Source organism: Jaculus jaculus, chromosome 4 (assembly GCF_020740685.1).
Source record: "Jaculus jaculus isolate mJacJac1 chromosome 4, mJacJac1.mat.Y.cur, whole genome shotgun sequence".
NCBI classification, from domain to species: Eukaryota; Metazoa; Chordata; class Mammalia; order Rodentia; family Dipodidae; genus Jaculus; species Jaculus jaculus.
Genome location: NC_059105.1, coordinates 27,452,522 through 27,472,202, shown reverse-complemented (window position 1 = coordinate 27,472,202; position 19,681 = coordinate 27,452,522). Strand labels below are relative to the sequence as shown.

General features: G+C 36.6%; 1 protein-coding gene across 3 annotated transcripts in view; it reads right to left on the bottom strand.

Moving 5' to 3' along the window:
• Window positions 1–12,223: 12,223 nt before the first annotated feature.
• The window catches only part of Ikzf2 (IKAROS family zinc finger 2), a 167,755-nt gene continuing 160,297 nt past the window's right edge, over window positions 12,224–19,681 (bottom strand). For all 3 annotated transcript variants that reach the window (XM_045147584.1, XM_045147583.1, XM_045147585.1), the window contains exon 8: window positions 12,224–14,693. In XM_045147584.1, the coding sequence (XP_045003519.1) occupies window positions 13,969–14,693 (725 nt within the window). In that variant the 3' untranslated portion in view covers window positions 12,224–13,968. The remainder of the gene's footprint in view (window positions 14,694–19,681) is intronic.

Genomic DNA, 19,681 nt, shown 5'->3' with positions numbered 1-19,681 from the left:
TATAACTTGTTCACTGTTCTCAAAATACAAAATTTTGCTATTTTCAAAGGATAGCATATCATTCCCTATACCTTGAATAAAGTTTAAATTTAGGTAAAAATTAAAATTGGTTTGGATTTAAGCTTTAATTTGGGTTTTAAGCGCATTTTTATAACTTTCAACTAGAATATACTTTTGTAATTTCTTGATACTCTCTAATGAAAAGGACATTTTTCACATTTAGGCCTGTCAAAGAGCTCTTGCAGCATCATGAACTAGGTGCTGCTGCATATAAACCAGGCTTGCTTTGTTCCTCCTGATAAATGAGGAAGGCAAAGTCCTTCATTCTCGTTGTCACTTAGACAGCTGTGATGGACCTGTCCTTGTTTCTATAAGTGACTTTCATTACAGACTTCTGCCATAATAGTCTGGATAAATGGAATGAATTCAGACCAAAGCAATTTTAGAAGAGGGAAAAAGGTACGAGGTTAATTCTCCTAGACAACTGCATTTGTGATTTACACAATCCCACAATAGTAAAAACAAGTCTTATTTAAAAATAAGAAAAACAGAAAAACATATTTGCTTCTGAGGAATGCACAAATAATTCATAATTCAGGCCACAGGAGAATAAAGAACAAACTAAAGTTAAGTGGAAACCAGAGAGTTTATAGCTTTAAAATCAAGTAAAATGCACATAATTAATAGCAGATTTATCTTAATCATGCGCAGGTGTATTATTGTGGGTAACACTGTCCACAAACAGGCTTGACAGTCTGCCATAGCTGGTATGTGATGCTTGAATGTGCCATATTATTATGAGACACTAGTGCCTAAAGCTACCTAGAAACTTCTATGTGATGACCAGTTACTGCCCTTGGGTTCTATACACATTAGAAATGTGGTTGGAAAGGTATATTGACATTATGAACCGATAATATAAAAGGAAAATACGCATTATTCATTATTTTGTTTACTTCAAGAGGTTCGTAAGTACTTGTATTATCACTCTAATTACTGCATGCTTGAGGACCTGCATGTACATTTGGATGTGTGATGTGTGTTTGTGTGTGAAGGTGTGTGCCTCAGGGCATGTGTGGAGGTCTGAACATGTGCTGGTCTAACTGTCCCTCAAGCTTGGGGATTCTCTCAGTTCTGTCTCCCCTTATCATAGGAGCTTTGAAAGAATGGACACATTCGCCACTCTGTATCTAGTTTTATGTGGTGCTGGGGAGTCAAACTTGGACTCATAGACTTGTGAACAAGTGCCTTTAACCAATGAGCCCCAGACCCATCTTCTTTGAATGGGCTAACTGCCACGTTTCCTCTGAGTCAGACATAGGGCTGTAACATAACCCACCCCCATAGAATATCCCAACTTACTGCGGACAGATTGCTCATTTAAACAAAAAAAGTAAGGCACATCATTGAGATAATGCAGATAATGGAAAAACATGTCAGTAAATTTTAGCATAGTCCCAAAGTTACTACATTTTATCAGTGTCTCTAGTGTTTTTCTATAAATTCAAAACTGTGATGGGAAAAGTTAAGAAAAATTCAAGACATGTTAGCAAAATGATCATTTATTTTATTTTATTTTTTTTTAAATTTTTATTTATTTATTTGAGAGCGACAGACACAGAGAAAGACAGATAGAGGGAGAGGAGAGAATGGGCACGCCAGGGCTTCCAGCCTCTGCAAACGAACTCCAGACGCGTGCGCCCCCTTGTGCATCTGGCTAACGTGGGACCTGGGGAACCGAGCCTCGAACCGGGGTCCTTAGGCTTCACAGGCAAGCGCTTAACCGCTAAGCCATCTCTCCAGCCCAAAATGATCATTTATTAAAGATATGTCATATGGCAGTGATTGTTCAAGAACATACTTAATATTTTTTCAAAGACAAAGTTATTATAATTAAGGCTGAAAGAGTGTGCTCTGTTTAAATATTTTAAAGTGATATTGTATATATTTTTAGAATTTCAGCTAAATTTAAATAACAAAATGGATATATTTCTGCATAGCTTATCCTTCCTTCTTAAGAATTAGGTAATGAACTACTTTCTATCTTACAGATCCAGGAAGGTACCTTAATTATTCTAGGCAGAAAAAAAAAGTGCTCTTTACTGTGTATGCCTGCAGCAGAATTTTTGCTTTCATGCTTGCTTTGTGATCAAGCAACCAGCTTCTTAGCTGTCAACAGACTTGTTAAAACACTAACCATAGCAGGAGACTCTGGGATCTTACTTGTAGTTTGGAAAATATACCAGTGTTATGGTGTAGAACCAAAGCTCCATTTGTTGGGATGAGTAAAAAGTAATTTGGCTGAGATTTTGGAAAAACATGAGTCATGATCAGTCCCAGTTTTTTTCCCTTCCCTTTGAGCATTATCAAATGATAGTAATATGTATGCAGATCATAATCTGGCATAAATAAATAAATAAACAGTGAAGGGAGGTGGGGCAGGGTGAAGAAACAAAGAATAGACTGTTTGAAGGCCAAAAAATGAGGTTACTTACTTAAGATTGTAAACCTAAGACAAGGACAACATGATGGTAGGCGTAAGTACAGCAACTATCCTTGAAGACCTGGGAACTTTGCGGATCACAGCCAAGTGTTGAAGTGGTAGTACATGCCTCATTCCTAAGGACAGACAACATGAGATTGGGTAGTGTGGAATTTATGGTTAATGTATCACTCATTTCACAGTGCTAACATTTAGTGCTGATATGAATCTTGGTATTGCTTTATGTTTTAAAATTAACAGAACAGATAAAACTTATGAATTTTATCACTTGTGAGGATGAAGTACAATGTCCAGGCTAATTGTTAACTTGGGAAGATATAAGAAAATGACAACTGTGCCACTGAAAATATCAGGTTATCATGGCCACAGCTTCTAGTAATGATACATTCATAAATTCTTGATGAGCCAGTTCCAAGTGTTAAGTGGAAAAGAGTAAGAAAAACAAACACAAACACTGAACACTATGTTCTGCCATAACAGAAGCAAATAAAATGAGCAAGGGGATAGGAATAAAGTGATTTAGAAAAGGGTAAAGAATCTTTTATCAACTGTGAAAGAATGCTAAAAAAAAAAAAAAAGTCAAAAAACCCACACTCATTAAAATAAAATATAGGGCTGGAGAAATGGCTTAGTGGTTAAGTTGCTGCCTGTGAAACCTAAGAACTCATGTTTGAATCTCCAGGTCCCACGTAGCCAGATGCACAGTGCCACAAGCGCACAATGGCGCACGTGTGCACAAGGGGGCGCATGCATCTGAAGCTTGTTCACAGCAGGTGAAGGTCCTGGCATGCCCATTCTTTTCCTCTCTCTCAAAATCAATAATGAAAAAAAAAATTAAAAAGTCTTTAACAACTTTTAAAAATAAAATATTAATTTCCAATCATTTTTACCCTATAACTTAATACTGCACTCTGCAGCCCCTCTCCCTCCTCCTTGCCTATGCCAGTGAAGTTTTATAGGATCATTCTCCTTAATAATTAGAAAAGCAGGGGTGGAGAGGTAGCTTAGTGGTTTAAGACACTTGCCTGCAAAGCTTTAAGGTCCCAGGTTTGAGTTCCTAGAATCTACATAAGCCAGATGCACATGGTGACACATGAGTCTGGAGTTCATTTGCAGTTGCTAGAGGCCCTGGCATGCCCATTCATTTTTTTTAAATCTCTTTTTCTCTCAAATAAATAAATACATAAATACGAATTATAAGAACAAAACACTAAAGTCTATCGGCTGAATTATTTCTTGTTATCCGTTACTCTGTAATATTTGTTCCTTTCTTGTATTAATGGACATATTAATTCAATGCAGAACAAAATGGCTGAAGAAATAAAATAATGGGTTCAGTGTAAGTGTAATTATGAATATAATTTTAGCTTTTTCACCAATTTGGATATTTACATAGTAAATCATGACCAACCCAAATTTGTTTCCTTGCCTATAAAATTCAGATAATGTTCCAGATATTCTATAAAGGGAATCGGATAAAGTTAGTAACAATTGTGCTAGTTTATAAAGTACTTGTAAGAAAGTACGTGGTGACGACTCATATATATTGCAGTTACATTAAATTACCAACACTTAAATAGGATTTTTGAGTATGTAATCAAAATTATGAGGTCAAGGAGAACACATAGTAAATAGAAAAAAGGTCTTATAGAGAAAAGATGGCAAAAGGGGGTTTGATACAGAGAAAGAAAGATGGAAGAGAAAGGTAAAATATAGAAAATTGCACAATATGAGAAAGACTAGGGAAAGAAGGGAAAACAAGAAAGAAAAACACTCTATCCCTAGAGTTGGGTACTCTAGTTGCAAGATATGTGTTCACTTTTATTACTTTGAAAATATTCAGAGAGTATTAAAATCTACCTCAGTTAGAGTACTTTAAGCTTATGGCTTTAGAGTACCTAGTTCTGGTCTCAGGTTGTTGATATTATATGGATTCTGTTGTTAGTTAATCCCTTGTAAATTCTCATACTTCCAAGTTAAGGATTTCACTAAACATTCCTGGTAGAGTTTGATTCTGATCCCAATGCTCCATGTTCAAATCCAGTGACAACTCCTCCCTTTTAGTCATGGCTTACTTAAGGGTACTCCGCCCAGGCACCCTTCACTTACTTCCTTTTACCTTCAGGTTTTCCTGCAGCAGTTCTGTTTCTTCACAAACATCCAGCTGGTCTGAGAGGTAGGATCACACCGCTCTTCTAAAGGATTCTAGAATGAACAGCTCAACAGGATGGCTCACGACTATTCTTATTTTGAGGGACTATTCGATTGCCTGACAAAGTTTAGGCTAGATGCAGCTAGTCTGACGGAGTGGCCAAGACTGCAAAGCTGCAGGAAAGAAAAGAGGCTCACATGTTTCATTTCTCAGACTGAGCAATTTTTCAGACTCACCCCCTACTTTTGTCCAGTTTTATGTGGGAATTACTTCCTATCTTTTTTTTTTTTTGCCAGTTTCTTTCATTTGCCTAATTATGTAATGTATGAAAGCATCTACCTTGAGCATTGTGCCAAACAGGAGAAAAGTGGCAAAATTCAAATTCAGCAGTTGTTCTTGTTCGAGTCCATCCCAAGAAAATTAAAAAAGAAAAAAAAAAAAAAAGAAATAAAATCACATAGGGAACTTCCCATAGGGCTATTAAGAAAATGTGGGAGTTTTGTTGGAATTTAGCACTCCAGCATTTGGAAGTAGAGGTGCTAAAATGCTGTGAATCTACTCTCAAGATTAAAAGTCTTGACAGTCAGGTCATTTCATTTCTGACTTAAGTGAAATGAAAGTCAAGAGAAATCTGCACTTGTTTTTTCGTTTTTCCACATGGCTCTAGTTGATAGCAGAGTTTGGCATTTCTTGATGACCAAGGAGGACCTTCTTGAATGCACTAATAGAGAGTAATTTGTCAAGTTCATGGTGTTTGCTGTTTCTTCTGTTTGCACACCCACCCTATTAGGTTTACATCTTGAAGCCCAGTGTCATTCAATGATGTAAATTTTGAATTTGATGACTTTCTCATTCTGTGTGCCATGTGCAAGTGAAGTGATTTGAGAAGGTTATAAATATCCACGCAGTGTATAATGAGCATCAGTAAAATAACATCTTTCTCCAATGTGTGATAGATTTTATAAATTGGCATGAGCTAAGTGAATAGCTAATAATCTAAGTAAAAGAAACTTACAAGCTTATGTGCCCCCTTTGACATTTTTCATTTGAATATTTTTGTAAAAGAACAAACTTTTCATGACAAAAGATGAAGTCCTGAAGCCAGCTGTGGTGGTGCACGCCTTTAATCCCAGCACGTGGGAGGCTAATGTAGGTTTGCCATAAATTCAAGGTCAGCCTGGGCTACAGTGTGTGTTCTAGGCCAGCCTGGGCTAGAGTGAGAACCTACCTCAAAAACCTAAAAATAAAACAAAACAAGACAAGATGAAATTCATGTGAGATCTAAAGATAGGCAGTTTGCCCTTGAGGTGAGCTGGTAGCATGGAGTAGAGCCGACAAGTGGATTTATGTCAGTATGCCTAACAGTCTCTGACTTCATCCTTCATTTTGTCCTGCTCTGATTTCTCATATGATTATAGGTCACTGCTTGGACCATTTGTGAAATTCAACGTGAACTTTGGAGCAAATCTGTTGTCTTAGAGCCGGGTGTGATGGTGATGGGGAGGCAGAGGTAAGAGGATCGCTGTGAGTTTGAGGCCACCCTGAGACTACATAGTGAATTCCAGGTCATCCTGGACTAGAGTGAGATCCTACCTTGTGGGGGAAAACAATGGGTTAGGTAGGATCTGACATAGAGACTTCTCAGATTTGATTTAAAAGTTAAAACAAGATGTACATGAAAACAGATGGAAGGATAGAGAAGTCATCTTAACCAACCGTGTGCTCTTGTGTTTCCTGGGATCAGTGTCAGCTCGTGACTGAGATTAGGACGAGTAGCATCAAATCTCTGGGTCAGGGGCTGCAACACACTCAAAACAGCACTGACAAGCCCGCCTGGCACTACTTGAACTTAGTCTTTTCAGTTTGGAAGATGTGTTTGTACACAGAATTTTCACCAGAAAGTTTTTTATAGCAAACATATCTGTCAGAAGTTTATTTTATTGGTAAAATATTAAATAATATACAGAATTAAAAACTGCACTTACACTTCTGAGAAGAAATAAATCTTGGACAAATTATACGTTTGTTCCTGAGATTCCCTAAGTTTTTTTTTTTTTTTTCCAGTAGCTGTGCACTCAGACAGTACAAACCTTTAGAATAGAATCCTTTTCACAAAGTATTACAAAGTTTCTGCAGCTTCTTTTGTTGTACACACATACGCACACTCACACATGCATATACAACACTCACACACATATACACAGTACCCACATACAGCACCCAGCATGTATGTGTGTGCAGTAAAAACAAAGAAAATACAAGTCCCATATTTTAGTCTGCAGTGATAAAACTGTTTAGTGGAGGTTTCCAAATCAGTACATAGCAGGGTGACTTGTCACACAGCTGCAAAGACTGTTTCAGTATTTCCATAGTAAACCCCATTTTCTGAGGTATAGTATTTGAGCCTTAAAACAAAACAAAACAAAACAAAACTATATTACACTGAGCAAACCCGACATACACGGTCTGGAATTTTAACTTTACATATATTTATATATATTTCTTTTTAAACAATAGTTTTTTATTTCCCCAAATTATTAGTTTGAAAAAAATGAGGTTTACTGGTTTGACCATTTTTTTTTCCTTTTTCCTTTTATAAAATCAAAATCTCCTAGAAACTGCCAAGCAATTAGTCCTTAAAGTAGTCTAATTACCTTTGGTATTGTTAAAGAAAAAAAAAAGTAAGTAGCTAAGACACATACTGTACAAATGCAGTAACTGCCTTCAAAAGAAATGCCAAAGAAATGTTACTTTTTTAAAAAAAAATATGTATTTACATTACAGCAGTTTTACTACAGGAACACAGGTATTTAAAAATGAAAATCAGCACACTATGTATAAATATGCATGATACAAAAAAACACTCATTAAGTTTGATAAAAACTAGGCTGCTCCAAATATTAAAAAAATTCTCCAATAGGTGATATGTATTTAAAATTGACCTAAGTGCTTTGTTATTTAAGTTTGTTTCTGAAATCAAGAAATATTAAATATTAGTTCCTTAAGGGTAGTAGGCAAGGGTGTAGAAAGAAATTTCAGCCTGTAAGAATTTCATTATAAGAAATTCATTAAAAGGACACACTTCCCAGGTAAAAGATGAGTCATTCCAATGAAAATTTAACCTAAATAAAGACACCATGAAATCAGTACAGTGATTTCTACATTTTCCAATCTTTTGATTATGGAGCGGTTTTCTCTTTGCTTGTGTCCTTTGACATACTCTGATTTCCAAAGGTTTATTCCTGTCATTAGCCAAAGGAAAAAAAAAAATAAGAAAAGGGGGAAGAAAACACCATAGTTCTTAAGACTACAAGGGGAGTATTGCACTTGTACAGAAAGGAAGTGTATCTTTCCAACCAAAGAGCAGAAGCAATCATTCTGAAATTGCAAATAACACATGGTCTAAAAGGTTCAACTATTAAGAGCAAGTATGGGGCCAAGAAACCCCTTGCAAACCTGGAATATTATTATAGAAAAATTAAAGCATTTTTCTCCTAATTGAGAGAAAGTTAAGACTCTTTGCTTTGTGGATTTATCATCTTTCTAAATGTTTTCCAAAGCACTGTCTGGTCTTGCATGATTTATATTTTCACAGGAAAACCAACTAAGAATGAATGTAAAACCTAACAAAAACTAGGCAAAAATTGAGCCTACATAATTTCTGAAACCATATTTCAAGTACCCAATATTTGAAACTGAAGGTAAAACAAGGATTACATACCTTACTATGGTAATCCAACCACTTTTCCTTTTTTAAATATAAATCTACACTTGAGTATAAAAATATGCCAGCAGATTATAAAGCCAACAAAACTCACAAATGAAAATTAAGACTTAAGAGTTCAATGGACTGGAAGTTCATAGTTGATATCACCTTCTAACTAGGAAGAAGAGAGAGGGAAAGACATCCAGAGACAAAGGTAGAAGGGTGATGAATAGAGGTGGAGGGAGTTGACAGAATATAAGAGGCAAAAGGAGAACTTAAATTAACCAGAAAGGGGAAATGACTAGTATACAAAATCCAAGAGTACTTGACAGTCATCCATTTTTTTTTTTAAGATCACAGTTTGAGAATCTGAGCAACAAAAAAAACAATAACAACAAAGAACATAGATGCCTTCTCTTATTACAGTGTATTCCTTTAAAAATCTATTTCTAGTAAAGTATATGAAGTAAGATCCTAGTAAGTGCATAATAGAGGAGTCAGTGACCTCATTCATTTGAGATGCTTGTCTCACCATGTGCCACTTGAGGTAATCTGTAGGCCCCATACATTGCAAACTTGTTGACTTGTACCTATATGGTTATGCTGTGTTTCATGTGATTCAGCATAGGGCCTCTAAATTTAATTCATAATAACAAGGACTAGCCATTCGGGTAACACTCTCTGTATGGGATAAAACTTGATTCATTAAAAAAATTGTACAGAGCATATAGAAATACAATGATATGGGAAAATGTCATAAACAGAACTGTGAACTTATTTCTAAGGATGCATGTGACATATATCCACACATAGCATAGCAAGACAACACTAAAAAGCTAGAAACAGAATGTCACATTAAAAAGAAATCTCAGGGATGTTCCAAAATTTCAGATATCGGTAATAAATGTACAAATATTCAAGGTATCATTATTTTTGCTTGACAGTACAGTATGATAAAAAGAAATACTAGCCTATCACAGCTTCTTGGTCATGTGACATTTGCTTTACTAAACAGCAGATCACATTTAGAGCTGCCATACTCTAACATAAGGTAACACACAATCATGGTATAAAACTATTGGTGGTCATACTTTGGAGAATAGCAATGGTATATGACTGTTCAGTTTTGTTTGTTCAAGGAGAATCAATTACCTGCTTTTTTTTTTAACCTTACTTCATAAAACATCACAGCTTAGAAGGCAGGACTAAAACAATAATAGCCTGGTGACAGAAACCCAAAACAATACTGTATCTCATTGACCAAAATTTCTAGAAATAAACCTTTGTGTGATGCAAAACTTATACCTCCTTAATAACAAAACAAAATGCATACCCATAATTAAATTCACTGCTAAAATCTCACTTTATGTTATATTTTGCCTACATAACCTTATAATATTATTCAGAAGTACCAGCAAGGTAAAAAAGATTAAAATCTGAGTTTAAAGTTTACATTTCCTTTTACCAGCTGAGCTGAAAGTGACTATATTGAAAATCTCCTTAGTAATTTTGTCTAAGAACAACACAAATTTTATGTGATTTTTAAAAATACACAATAAAAGTGTTGTAGAGTTAAAACAGCTAAGCAACACTCAATGCATTTTAAAAAGGCACCAGTATAAAACTTTTATAAGTACTTAACACATTAAATTCAGGATTTAAAGAGACCAGTTACTGTATATTTTAATTATTTGCAGAAACTGGAAGATGAAAAGTACTAATAAAATAACTTTTATATGTACAAATTTTAAATTTATCCCTTGTGGTCATTTTTATTTTTTGATTTGGGAATTATTTTGCTGTAGAAGAATTATACAGATAGCATTTGTTAAAATGATATAGAACATATTACTGATATGACCCATAATTCTACTATTTTATTATAAAATGAAGAATCTAAAGTTTTAAAAAAGTGTAGCCAGTACTGCATATATTTTAAGTTCTGTCTTGAAACCAGGGGTATAGCTTTTCTTGTACTTTGCAGCCTTATCTTTTCATTGTCTACCCTAACTTCTCATTTTGGAGATAAAAAGAATTAAAATTTGGAAAATATAAATTTAGGCCAACATTTACAATGTATACATATGAAGATTTTGTGAGATTTTCAACCATGACACAAAAATTACAGATAAAAAGCTCACAAAAATAGTCACGTCTCTCACTATTTGTCAAGAAGTAATAGATGCTTTTTCCTGTATTTTCTTCCTCTCAAAAAAGAATTTATATTTATTTAAAAATTTTTAATCTATTAGTTTAACTTTTTTTTCATTGTTTCAATTTGATCTGGAAGTTGGTTATGAGGACTTGAGGTTTAAGTAGACACTAGTCCTACAAACACACTAAGAACTTCTTTAGTATTTATTTCTTAATACAATCTGGTAGAGTAAAGCTAATTGCTCAAGTATGAACTGCAATTTTAACCCTTTATGCTTTTCTAACACACCTGACAACTCTAATTACTACTTTTCATGTTTTTTCCCCCCTAAAAGGATGTGTGATGCACACATGATTCACTCATACAACTGCCTGTATATATGTGGGACAGACTTTGTACTTTGTCCTAAATCTGAACTCCAGGCTCTCATTTTACCCTCCAGAAAATTCTTAATGGAATGTTTCAAAGGCAGTGCTTTACATCTCATTCTAATCTAGCTACTGGTCACTTTCAGTGTTTGAAACAGCCTCTGAAGCAGTGACTTGTCACCATTCCTGAGAAGCAGCCTGATTCTTCAAAAAGAGTGCAGATAAAAATAATCTGGGCAAAATTAGGGCAAAGCATTCTGATGATTTTCTGAATTTTTGCCAAACAAAAACACAGAGGATAACCCATTTTCACACCCTTTAAATACTTTCTCCACTGAAAAATCTCATTGAAATAAATTGGGCTTGCAAAAATTATGCAAATTTGATTTATTTGGTATCTGACCCTCATCTTTATTTTTAGGTGATACCATGTTGTCTATTTCCTTTGGTGAAAAAAAGGCAAATTTAGATATCTAGAGTTTCTCTGACAGAACAATGTCCACAGACATTCTTTCTAACCTACAAATCTGAATTGACCTTGTCCTCATTAGCCCCTGCCACACCCGAGCCACCTCAGCCTCTCTGTGCCTGTCCCTCAGCTAGGAACATACTGTCGTGCACTAATATCAAGTGCATTTTCACAATTCATATCCCTGAATAAACTAGGTTTCCTAATAAGATGGAGTCAGAAAAGGAGATTGCATTGCCACCTGCTTAGGGGAGCTACACAACTTTTTAGATCCTAAATTTGGTTTCATCAACAGTAAGGAATATAGGCATTGATACACTGGGAGGCAAGAGGAGAGCAGGGAGAAAAGCCTTAGGGGTCAATGCAGAAATTCTCATGTTCATGATAGGCCTCCTTAAATTGCATTAAAAGGAAGTCTTTCTTTTGTGGATTTTTTTTTTTTTTTTTTTTGGTATGACTGAACCCAGGGCCTTGTACTTGCTAGGCAAGTGCTCATCCACTGAGCTAAATCCCCAATCCCAAAATCATGAACCTTAATGTTATCTACCCCATCTAAAAATAAAGAAATGTCATTTCCATTATGATTTGAGAGTGTTTAAGGTAAGTGGGGATAAGATAGTCTTGGAAAGATGCTTTATTCTTGAATAAATTGTATATTCACAATGTATTGAGGTATGAAGAATTTCTGATAAAGTAAATAATAGAGAATAATAAAAGAAAGCCACATTAGAACCATTTTCACTTAGCTCTATTACTTAGCTGTATTAAGGCTTAGAAGTCACTCAAATACATAGACAAAAAAAAAAAAAAATCTTGAAAATGAGTTAAGAGGAGTCATGAGGCCAGACTTATCTGTCCATCGTTCTTATATCTTGATACTCCTCAAATCACACTGTAGTTAAGAAATTTCAGCACCCTATTTAATGATGTTTTTGAATAGGTTTTTGCTACTTAGCACAATTTTAGCATTGACAAATGGTTATCAAATAATCCAGTCATGGTCGGACCTGTTTTTCTCAAACACAGCCCCAAGTTATGTACCCCAAATGACTTAAGAACCACACACTCAATCCCCCCCCCCCACCATGCTGTTAAGACTGTGAAGAAAAGGCAGGCACTCACAGACATGAAATTAAAACCTGCACATGCAAACACATCAAGTATGGGACTAAAAGAAGGAAAACTCTGTACTAAGATTCATTTCTGAAGAGGATTGAAGGAGTTGACTGGGCAGAACCTTCACCTAAAGATTCTGCCACATTCGAGACTCCAAGATGGTTAAGAGAAAATTCTGTTGTTTCTTTGCTTGACCTGTAGTCCTATGAACAGGTTACAAAGAAATTCCCTTTTCTCTGTAGCAAAAGTAGTAAATATTATTACTGAAGAAATACTAGAATAAATAGCCCTAGTTCAATAACCTTATAGGGTTCAAGTTACCACATTCAGGTCCAATTAGCAGTTGCTCTGAGGTGATTTTGAAAGAAGCAGCCTAGAGCAAGACTTTTAAGACCTTCTACTCCAAGAGGAAAAGAGGAATGGATTATAGATAGAACACTGAGTGGTCACAGCTTGGAAAATGAGAGAAAAGAGAAATGCCAGAAAAGGATTCTCAGGGTGGGATTTCCCTCTATTGTTAGCCTAATCATATTTTTCTGCTGACTGTTTAACACTGATTAAATGCCGATAAAGTGACAACTGTAAGCATACTTTTAGAGAGGTTGTGCATACTATGCTGCCATCATATTACAACTTGAGAAACAAAAATCTCAAATAAATTTATTAAAAGTGGAATTCCCTCCTGGAAATTACTGACTGCCTCTTGCCCACTCTTAGACCATCTGTTATTCTGAAAATGACATAAAAATACTATCTGTTACAGGTGTTAAAAGTAAGGCTGTCAAGGTGTCTATAAAATGCCAGTCATCAAAACTATGGAAAACAGTGCTTAAGTTTAGAAAAATAAGATCAAAGGACCTCAGATGTATTGTCATGGCCCTTAACTACCTGTAGTTTAAAAGTTTTGCTATTATATGGTACAGTGTAAAACATATTCAATTATAAATTCCTTAGAGAGGTAAACATAGAACCCACAACTCATCGAGTTATCACTGAAAATAACATCATGTTTGTATTCCATAATCTCTAAGAACAAAAGTTGGGTTAATTTTGAAACATGTTCTTCTGTGAAGAGTAAAATTACTTGTACCATTTCAAATTGCCAAAGTCCTACCCAGAGTACTCTACTTTCCTGCCTTTAATCAATCCTGAACACCAGGTGGCAAATTAGAATATCTTAGGTGAATCTATAAATCAAGTGATTTTTTTTCCACAGCATGATATGCCTTAATATCTATGCATGGCAGAAATGAACTGCTTTAAATTCCCACAAAATAAGCCAAGTTATCAGGAGACAACATCCCTGTTCCTTCTCTCTTCCATTTCTTCCTTATTGTAATTAAGCAGAGCAAATGACACTGCATCCACAAAGTAAGAATTATTGACGGGAATAGTATTAGAAAATGCATGTCAACATCTGAGGGAAGGGGGCTGTAAGTGCAGTATTTCTTCATGTGCAGTTCTTTACTTCATAGGAGTCCCCTGCGGAATGAAAAGGCCTAGTGGAATGTGTGCTCCCCTCGAACAATGTGTGATGAAAACTCGTAACGGTCCTGGCTTCTATAGCCACAGATGTTGCATTCCAGTGGGTCCCGGTAGCCATGGCAACCCATGTGAATGGTGTACATGACGTGGTCTAGAAAAAGGACACGGCAGTGCTCACATTTGAAGGCCCTTATCTGTTCTCCTTCTCCATTGAAAACCTTATAGATGTCCTTCAGAGAGCCCTTAGGAGCCTTGGTGGCATCCAGAGCTTTGACATCCTCCTTCATGTAAGCTGGGCTTTGCTTCCTCTTGGGATTTAAGGCAGGGTTTCCTTGGTAGGACTGGTGGTCATCATGGCTGCTTTCTGAGTCAGTAGAATCCAGGCAGCTATTGCTGGGAGAGGCCTCTCTTTCCTGGGGTCGACTCTTTGGTCTGATGAGAGAGATAGGGCCATCCATGTTGTTCTCATGACTATCAGAGGTTTCCCTGCTAATGGGTCTTTCTATCCTATTTGGATGATAGACCTGAGAATAAGCTGAGCTTATCACTGGGGCCACCTCAGCGATTGTGCTTGGCGTGTGCTGCATCAGAGGATGAAGGGCCTCAGCTCCAAGGTAGGTGATTGCATTGTTGATGGCTTGGTCCATCATGTGAGACTGCATCAGCTCAGCCTCCTTCTCGTACGATAAGTTCATATCAAAGTGAATATCTGGGTAGCTGAATCGCATGAGCTTTTCCCCTGAAAGAAGAATGGCAAATAAAACGAGGGAAAATGAACAAAATTGGCCATTGGTTTAAAAACATAAAAAGGTACAAAGTTAATAAATCATCTCCATTTTACACAAAATGATATGTTTTCTTTTTTATGTAAAGAGTTTGGGCTCCTTTAATTCTGCTAACAGACTAACAGACACACTCAATATAAAAAAAAAAAAATCAGTAACAAGTCACTTGACTTGTTTTAATGCTATCAGAAGAATGGATCCAACTTGAAAGGTGTGAAAACAAAAGACTGTGTTGGTTTCCCTGTATTTCAGACACAGTGATGGAGCTTCACCTCATAGACTAGGACAGCAGAAGCGATCTGGTTACAGCCTGTGTCACTTCAGCCTTGAACAGGATTAACTTGGTTGATTTAACAATCAGTTTAAGAAAAAAAGCTACATATCAGTTAGTAGAATTTTTAAAAAGTTAGCATCAAGATAATCTAAAAAATGTCCTACCTATGAAATCAATGAAAAAGATGGCTAGTTAATTACAAACTCATCATTAGTTACAAAAATACTTGCTCATGAACCTGACAAATCTTATAATTCACCATTTTTTCCTTGAAATTGACATTTCTCACTAAGACACCATCATTTTTGTAGTGAGACATGTGTGATGAAATTCCTCTGTCCACTTGTTAGTTTCCATGCATTGTCCTTAAAGTATATAATTTATCCTTTAGCATTTACACAATAAATGCTATTTTATTCCAGTGTTTAACCTCAACACAGTGTCTAAAACATTAACTATGAAACTGAGTTGAAAACAAAAGACAGCAATTTAAATTTTTCTTGAAATATTCCCAAATGACAGAATAGCTCATTTTTTAAAAATTCTGCTACTGCCGGGTGTGGGGGTGCATGCCTTTAATCCCAGCACTTGGGAGGCAGAGGTAGGAGGATTGCCATGAATTCGAGGCCACCCTGAGACTACATAGTGAATTCTAGGTCAGCCTGAGCCAGAGTGAGACCCTACCTTGAAAAACAAAAAAACAAAAAACAAAAAACAAAAATTCTGCTACTATAACAATATGGTATTTACTTAATCACTTTGTCAGTCAGAGCCCATGGATAAAAACTACTCAAAAGCATGATCAGACCATGACAGAGGTGTGTCATGCTTTGGTGGATGAGACCCACTCTATTTCTGGTAGAGGGTGTTGATGCACACTTCTGTATCCTGCAAAAGCACATCGAATTAGTGAATATTAATTGAGATTGGGAGAAACGGCTCTAGGATCAATCAAAGCTATGACTGGAGTAATAAAAACTGAAGAAAAAAGTTATAAGAAATCACCTCCTGGCATCCAAGTTAGGATGGCACAGCTTTAGAAGTTTCCAAGTTCAGTCAGAGTAACCTGCCCTATTAGCCCTCAGTGTTTACAGTTTGGAGAGGATGTCAACAGCTCAATGATCACATATGATGCCACATGGCACAGGCTACAGGGTCGAGTCTGAGGAACAGGTGACATATCGGGAGTAAAGACGACTTCTTGAAGGAAGAGTCATTAGGAAGAACAACATGCTGGTAAGCATCAGCCACCTGTAGAAACGTGGAGGTGGAGCTGCTGGCAGGAAGGCTCAGAAGCAAGAGGGCATGACATAGATTAGCAGTTATGTACATCTCAACGAGGTTAAGAATGGAAAAAAAGATGAGGGAGACAGGTAGATGATATAGGGCTCACTCAATAGCAAAGGGATAAACTTCACCTGAGGGCACTACAGTTTGCAATGGTTAAACAGGGAAAGTAAGCAGGCCAGATATTCATTTAACAAGAGGAAAGAAAAGTTGCTGTCATGACACAGGACCTGAACTTATGCAGTCCAAGTGCAAAGGGAGAAATGCCAATAGAATGGAGAGAAATTTAAAAAATACTGTTTCATGATTTGGTTTTTATCTGGATGTAGGTAATGAGAAAGAAAGAAGGGTGGGGCTGTTTCCTGACTTGGAAAACTTGAACGATGGTGAGGTAGAAAAGATAACAGAACCAGTTTGGGGACCAATAAGAGTACCAATTCCAAGCAAGTACTTAGACATAATGTCAAACTTAGAGCCCTGAGCTTGATTAAAAATACACAAGTCATCAGTTGACAGAGGGCAACCTCAGGAGCATAGACTTGAATGATACCACTTAGAATAGGTGAGCTGTGAAAATTAGGTCAAGATCAAGACCTGGAAAATACTGTCACACCAACACACTGACAAAGCCAGTTGGTTTCTTGTACATGGTATCATGACTAGAATACCTTCAGCTACACTCCTCATGGAACAAAGACATTGTAGGGCCAACAGAATGTCTCTCACTCATTGTTCATCCTATATTTTCAATATATAGATCAAGAATTCCTCCAGCAAATAGTTCTCAAGTACTCTCAGGCTCTGTACCTTCTCTCCTTAGCAATTGTGCTAGCCCAGGTAACATGGCAAAGGCATGACTCTTACAAGCTATGTGTGGGGTACAATGGAAAAAGAACTTGGATGTGCATGTGGAGATGTCTGTGCAGCTATGTGTGAGGTACATTTTTGTAATGGATAGGACCAGAAATAAGTTGTCCAGCATAATTTTGTTGTGGCTCTCAAGGTCTAGTAAGGAGCACCATTAGTGAGAAGTCTGTATTTTTTGAACTTAGTTTTCCAAATTAGGAGGGAAAAACATATTTTTCAGTCTGACTGTGTAATGCTAAGATATTTAAGCATATGGATTATTAGTACTCTATGCCATCTGCATAGCTGAATGAGAAGGAACAGTCAGAGAAGCTGGGGGGAAAGATGAGATAAATGTCATAGAAACCAAGGAAAGAGTGGTTCAGAAGTAAGTGACTATCCAACAGTGGCAAATGCTCTCTAAGCTTTATGGGAGAGACAGTCTAGAGATCCCATTGGTTCCAGCACCACAGAAGTGAGATACAACCTCCTTAAGAATGGTTGCAGTGGACCTGAAGAAGAATGTGGAGTTTCATGGACTGAGAAATGAATAGAAAGAAAGAGATTTTTTTTATTTTATCCTTAATGAAAAGGAGAAAGCAGATGGCATAGATAGATGGCACAGATAGATGGAGCCTTAGGATCAGGGAAGATTTTTGTTGGAGTTGTGAGAGAATTTGTCATATTAGATGCTAACAGGCAAGTGAGAAAGAAGAAACATAATCATATGAACTACTGGCAAGGTGGGGGGAGGGCTGGAGAGATGGCTTACCAGTTAAGGCCCTTGCCTGGAAAGCCTAAAGATTTGGTTTGATTTCCCAGTACCCATGTAAAGTCAGATTCATAAAGAGGCATATGCATCTGGAGTCAGTTTGCAAGGGATAGAGGCCCTGGCATACCTGTCTTCCCTCCCCCTCCCTCTCTTTTCTTCCCTTCCTCTTCCTTCCCTTCTTTCTCATCTCCCCTCCCTCCCTTTCTTTCCTCTTGTCTGTCTCCCTCTGCTTGCAAATAAATGAATATTTTTTTTTTAAATGAGGCATTTGAGGGCTGGAACAGGAGAATTAATTCAAGGACACAAAATGAAAATAGAGGGATGCTTCTTTCATTGAAACAAGGTGAAAAAAAGAAAAGAAAAGAAAAAATCACTTGTATATATACACAATCCTGTAGTATTGGTGTTATTATACCTAAATCATCTTAACTCAGTTCATTCCCTGTGATTGTAGTAGATATAAGAAATCACCAAGGAGTGAGACAACAAATGTATTGAGAATAGAGACATGTAGGAAATGGCCATAATGGAGCATAGAAGAGAAGACTGTTCAGGGAAAAATTAATGGGATGCTACTGATATGTGCCATTCCTCTGTAGTGACAGAAACTCTTAAGGCTGTGATTTTTCTCTGAAAGTACTAGGGGCTAAGATGTCAATATGGAGACGATGCAGAGTCTGATGGACAGACCATGTTTCCCCAGGAGACAGTGACAGGACAGCAAGGGGAGAAAGTCAAGAATCCTGGCAGGAGAGTGGTAAAAAGGATAAGCAGGTGAGCAATGTGGCACATGGAAAGGAGGAAGACACAAGGAGATATGCCGGAAGTTGAGGGTTGCTGGGCTAGGCAGACCAACAGGTCAAATAGCAGTATTTAACTGAGGGATACTGAGAAAGGTTCAGAATGACAAAAATGTCCATTTTCATGAGCAATCACAGAAACAGTTAAGGCAGCTAACAGATATCAGATTTTCAATAAAAAAATTCTAAAGATTTTTCAAATCATATTATAATTTTCTAAAAATCTGTCTCTCTTTAAGGCATGTAATCAAACCATATTGAGAGCAGCATCTCTAAGTCACAGGAAATAGGAAATTGTGCAAATAACACACTCCACAAATTCAGAAGACAGAAATAATAAACTTTCTATTTTTGAACCACACTAGCATCCAATTGGATACATTTAATTATTCCCTGCAAACAAATCAATTTTAAAAATAAACAGTCTATGCCTATAATCTTAGCACACTGAAGACTGAGGCAGGAGACTCTTATGATGGAGCACAACCTGGGCTATAGAACCACATAGGACTGGAATGACACCTTACCTCAAAAACAAATCAAATAACTAAACAGCAAAAACTAATAATAATAATTTAAAAAAAACCAGGGCTGTAGAGATGGTTTAGTGGCTAATGCACTTGCCTGCCAAAGGACACAGGTTCAATTTCCCAGGACCCATGTGACCCATGTGCACAAGGTGGCACATGTCTTTGGAATTTGTTTGCACTGGTTAGAGGACCTGGTGTGCCCATTCTCTCTCTATCTGTCCCTCCAAATAATAAATAAACATTCAAATAAATAAAACAAGAAACAATGAGAAGTAGTGAAAAACCAAGGAGCAAATAAATGAACTGTTTTTCTTCTCTTTTACTCTTAAAGACCAATAAAAAGAAGAAAAAGGAACAGAAAGAAAAGTTGCCAGTGTAGTGCCACCTACTATGATCTCAGAGAGTTGAACTGATAGAAACTTTTGCCCTTGGA